General features: G+C 34.7%; 1 protein-coding gene across 1 annotated transcript; it reads right to left on the bottom strand.

The window, feature by feature from the left end:
- Nucleotides 1–945: 945 nt before the first annotated feature.
- LOC132625841 (zinc finger protein 4-like) lies at nucleotides 946–4,818 on the bottom strand. The gene is made up of 2 exons (XM_060340434.1): nucleotides 4,594–4,818; nucleotides 946–2,239 (listed from the first exon to the last, which is right to left on the bottom strand). The coding sequence occupies exon 2, from the start codon at nucleotides 2,144–2,146 to the stop codon at nucleotides 1,415–1,417; it is 732 nt and encodes a 243-aa protein (XP_060196417.1). The 5' UTR covers nucleotides 2,147–2,239; nucleotides 4,594–4,818; the 3' UTR covers nucleotides 946–1,414.
- Between the last annotated feature and the right edge of the window lie 748 nt (nucleotides 4,819–5,566).

Raw genomic sequence — 5,566 nt, 5'->3', positions numbered from 1 at the left:
TTAAATATAATCTTGAGAAATTTTAATTTTTAAAGTTTATTAGATTTGAGGAAAAATGTGAAAAATTTAAAGTTTGGTTTAATATAATTCTATTCGTCAAATATTTTAACAAAATATATTTGTTAGACTTTAGGGAAAATGTGAAAGAAAAACAATTAACATGATCAGGAAAATTCTATAAAATCCTAGAAATTGCACTATACAAAAAAAAAAAATTAGCATAAGGGATAATTCAAAAAGCTTCATCATAGACAAAAAAAAAATAGTAGAAACTTCAAAAATTTGTTAAATCTTTGAACAATACTTTTTATCAAATTTAAATAATCATAATTGATCAGGAGTATAGTTAATGAACTACTTTAAACCTACTCTCAAACATAACGAGCATTTTTGTTGCTTTCTCATAGATTACTGTTGCTTGCATAGTGCAAAAGAGAGCATAGAACTAGAAACAACATAATATGAGTAAATTTCCCTAAATTCCTTTACCCTTTAGGGTTGGGAAATATTTTTTAATGGGAACGATAACCTTTTGAGCCTTCATTTTTTGGTGAGGTAGCTAGAGAATTATAATTAGAGTAAATTACACTTAAGAATATACACTACTTTTAAAAAGTAAACACTTAAACATGGTTGTAAAGTGAAAATAATATTCTAACTTTTATTTGTGTAAGAGCATTAACTGATTAAGTGTATAATTATGAAATATGAAGAATGTATCTACAACTACGTTATATTATGAGGATAGTTTAGTGTAATTTACATATTTTTTTCTTAGCGGTGAGCTTGTCTATTCCAAAGCATAGAAAAAACTCCACTTTCTATCGATGCATCCGACATACCATCAAATGAAGCTCGTGAATAGAATAAAATTTTGCGTCCAAGGTCTTATATAAGTGTAACATGTCCAAATTTAATTTGTGCCAAACAACCAAAAATCTTCACTTGAGTAAAAGAAAGGGGTTGATCATACATCACTTCATAAAGACATTACCACTATATGAAATTCGAGTGGTATACCTTCGTAATAAATTGTGCATTACAAATATATATGCTCCAACTCAAGGGTGAGTGTTATAAAATATAATTAAGTCATACGAGGGATTTCAGGCTAAAAGTAGTACAAATTTTAAGTAGTTTCTCTTGCAATATCTGCACTGGTGTGAGAATCGTTATAGTGGTGCACAGTGCACAAACACATCCACTGGTGCTCGGAATTGTGCACGGTGCATGGTGCACTCGTGCACAGGGGCTGCAGACACCGAGGCTTCTACAAAAACTGGTAGTGACCAGCCACTACTATGGATGTTGCTATCCTCAAGATCCATTTGAACATTCCTCAGCACGATTGTATACACCGCGTTTTGGAAAAGAAGGAACCCAAAATAGATATAGAAATGTGAAGGGAATAGTGTCAAAGTTTCAAATTAAGATCAGGCAATGATGGTTGATCTGTCCTAGGTGGTGGAGCCATTGATACAAAATTTATATTGGGCCCCACATTGCTACCGACCCTGTCAACTTGCCGGAAGCTACCAGGCCAAAACATCTCCACTTCATCATCCTCCATGTATACTGGCACCCCGAAATAGCCTTGTTCGAATCTTGCCCCGCCTCTAATAGCATGCATTTGCATATGCCTTTCTTGTTGTTGTGAGACTCGTTGGTGCACGGAAGCATGAGCTTGAACACCAAGAGATCGATATGGAGACCCGTGAAGGGGGAGAGATGCCAAGCTGGCATACCTCTCAGATAACATTCCCATCCGCATCGCCCTCTTTGCCAGAGTCCTCTCCCTCTTATGCGCATTTTGATGCCCTCCCAACGCCTGCGAGCTATAAAACTTGCGCTTACAAAAATTGCACGAGAATATCCTCGATACCCGTGCACCTGGAGGATCCGGCACTACTTCACTGCCATTCTCGGGATTGCCCTTCAACTCGGCATTGAAGCCGAGAGTCAACTCAAGAGTAACCGGCTCTGACTCCTGCTGAAGATTGAGGGAGTTGGTTAGGCAGGACGAATTGGTCGTGCTGTCCTTATACGGATCGGGAGAAATTTCTTGGGCAGAAATGTTGGAGGCAACTTGGCTGCTGCTGACTTCCGACTCGTCTTCGGATTCAAGATTGAAATTCCGGGGCTTCATGTTGCTCGGAAAAAATGGGGTACGGATTTAATACTTAGGTAATAACAGGTCGAGTAATAATTAATCGATGATGACTTCCGGTCCTTGATTGACCTGCAGGTACAGTAGAGTAAATGATTCTCCGAATGACAAAATAATCTCCCCTGCCATGGGTAGGACGGGTCTCAAAAAGAATAAAAATTTGCAAGATAATCTCAAAATTTGCAAGATAACAATATGTGCTACAGCTCAATGAGAATTTTGATTCAATAACCTCTAGAAGAACATAGATCTCATAGGTGATTAGCTCAATCTCTTTGTTAGATTAGCAATTCACCATAATGTGATTAAGTTCCATGCTTGGACAATCGAAACGTGCATTTCTCTTCAAACTATACCTAGAAAGGCGCTCCAATGACCGCCTCAGAAAGCCCGAAAACTTGATGATTCTTGTCTTTTTCTTTCATCCTCACCTCGGGACTAGCAACAAAATGTTTATCAATCCCTAGACTACAATTTAAGAACTCCAACTATGTGTAACGATTACATGTTAGATCACTACATTCTTTTAAATCGTCCAGAATGCACCACATGGAAGCGGAAAAGTACCGAGCTGGTTCATTCTGGACGATTGAGGCCTAGACATCAGAAAAAGATCAGTCTGCTTTCAGTATCCAATATTGAGGTTAATATGTACTTCAACTTGTTGCTAACATAAGATGACAGAAAGCCTGCGAGTTGCAATTAATGCTCTAGGGCCAAATTTTCCTCATATCAACTCAAGGTAACAGTCAATAAAAGTCAGTATCCCTGTGCCTGTTGTAAGCTTAAGCAAACATATTGCTTGAATTTCTCTCCTAAGTAAATTATTAACTCAGAGAACAGAGAATATGTGTAGTATTGCTTGATCTTTATCTTCTTTTCTTTTAGTTCGCAAATCTCACTAGTTTTTCTTTTCGAAGAACTGGTAAACAAAATGGAAAGACACAGAAAGAACAACTAACAGGAGGAAATGTCAAGACATGTACTTGCCATGTTTGTCTTATGTTCGACATAAATCCTATTTGTATAAATAACCGATACACTTCTTTCCACGGAAGTTTGAGGATAACTGTAGGTCCGTGGCTACATAGGGAAACTCCAATCCCCCTGTCTAGGCATCTACCTCGTCCCGGTCACAAGGAGAGATTCACTATTTTTTTTTTTTTTTTGGGGGGGGAGTGGGGGGAATGGGGTGTAACATTCTTTTACCCGAAGGAAAAAATGAAATGCATAGAGAACATATCCTTTAGTTGTGGCATCAGGCATGCTCCTCAGATTTACGGATTCTCATGGGGGCTGAGACTTGACAGTAAAAACTCCTAGTCCTCTTAAAGTCAAGTTCGTGTTCTAATGCAAAATGAAAAAAATTAGTTCTCTATATTTCCTATCAGCATAGGACCAAATGTATTAACATGACTAAAACATATCCCTAATTAATAAGTATTGCCTATATATATCTTTTTTATATTATGCTTTTCCTGTTTCATAAATTTTCAAACATACTGGAAAGAAGAGCACAATTTCACTAATGCACTCTCTCTTGTTATGCTCAATTTTAATCCAATTAGAAGAACGAATCAATTACTACACTTACTTTCCTTAAATCAATTGGCAAATTGACAATACAATAAAGAATCTAAAAACCTTCTATTCTTGACTATAAAACTTCAGAGTGTTAGGACTTTTCAAAAAAAATAAAAAAATTGATGACCAAGAAATCAGTCTGGAGCGAGCCCTTTGGGCCAAACACAACCTTCGAAACTCGGGATGATAGGTCTGCCCCCGTACCCTTCTCCACTTAAATACTAGAGTTAGTTCGTCTGGCGCAACGCTCGAACCTGTGACCTAAGACACTAGGATTTACCAAATATTAAGATGCACAAACTTTTCTCTCTCAATTGACTTCTTCAATCCAACCAAGTTTGTTTTCCTTTGGTGGGATCTTAATCTTATCAAATACATCTAATAAGCTCAAGTTAACTATATCAGAGTTCAAAATTTTGTACAAAAAGGAACTTAAAGAAGAAAAATGACAATACTTCAGTGTAGTTCATTTTTTTCCTTTTACTGAATATTTCTATAAACAGAATTGTACATATACCTTGATTAACTTACTAAAAGTCTGAAAAAACTAATACTAATAAATATATAAGATCCCAAATGATTAAATCAGATAATCAAGAACCATATACAAACTAGAAACAGCTACACATCAATAAAATTAAGCACACAATTAAAGTTCCAAAATTTACAAACAAATAATACTACTAATTGACATAAAACTCAAAACTAGTAGACACTGCTAGAAAGAACTCTTAGATCATTTTATATCAAGAAAAGAAAAGGAAAATATCAAATAAGGACCAGTAGTTCATATATGAAAATTAAAACATAAATCTTGAAGAAAAAAAATAGGAGAAACATACCCTTTTTAATTGATGAAATTGTCAGGTTTGAGAGCTATAGAGTAGGTGAAATGACAAGACTTTCTTCTTCTTTAGTCTTTACTAAATATGGTGAGGAATAAGAATAAGAAATAACAGAAAAAAAGATGGAGATAAGATCATTTTAGAAAAGAGAGAGAGAGAGAGAGAGAGAAAAATAGAAGGTGGTGGGATGTCAGATAAAGTCAGAAAGGAAAGCAGATAAACACAGACTAGTAGCTAGTACAATTAACTATATGAAAGTTTTTTGTTCTTTCATAATCATTGCTGAAAAAAAGGCATTAACAATATGACAGAGGAAAGAGAGGGGGTGGGGTGGGGAGTGGGGGCGAGGTGGGGGGGGGGGTGTAATACAACAGACGTGGATCTAAAGTAAAACATACTCCAGTACTTATGAGTTTACCAAAAATTTTGTAGCTTTTGTTAAAATGTTATATATATACACACACTAAATATATATAACTATTTAATTGTAAATTCATAACTTGTTCGGATGGTTGTTATATATTGTAATAGATTATATTGATATTTTAAAAATACAATTTTTTTGATTGTTACTTAAATTTTCTACATCATATTATCAAAGTCTATTGTATATAACCATTAAAAGTATCGTATAATGATTTGGTGTGGTCGCATCGTTAATTTATTTATTTTCTCATCGTGCCCGTACTTATTATTTAATAATTTTAATTTACAACTCACTCTATATCTTTTATAATAATTCTACCTCGTACCCTACTTTTTTGTTATCTCTTTAAACTTATTCTTCAAATTGTTTGTGTGCGACATTATAAAACGGCGAAAAATAATAAAAATCTATCTCAAACATTTGTATTCACCAAATGATACAGTATAATACAATAAAATATGAAATATGTAATAATAATCTAAACAAACTGTTAGTATCCTATATTAACTTAGGTTACTATAAAAACATGACATAGTACTATAC

Source organism: Lycium barbarum, chromosome 2 (assembly GCF_019175385.1).
Source record: "Lycium barbarum isolate Lr01 chromosome 2, ASM1917538v2, whole genome shotgun sequence".
Taxonomy (NCBI): Eukaryota; Viridiplantae; Streptophyta; class Magnoliopsida; order Solanales; family Solanaceae; genus Lycium; species Lycium barbarum.
This window is presented reverse-complemented; position numbering and strand designations above follow the sequence as displayed.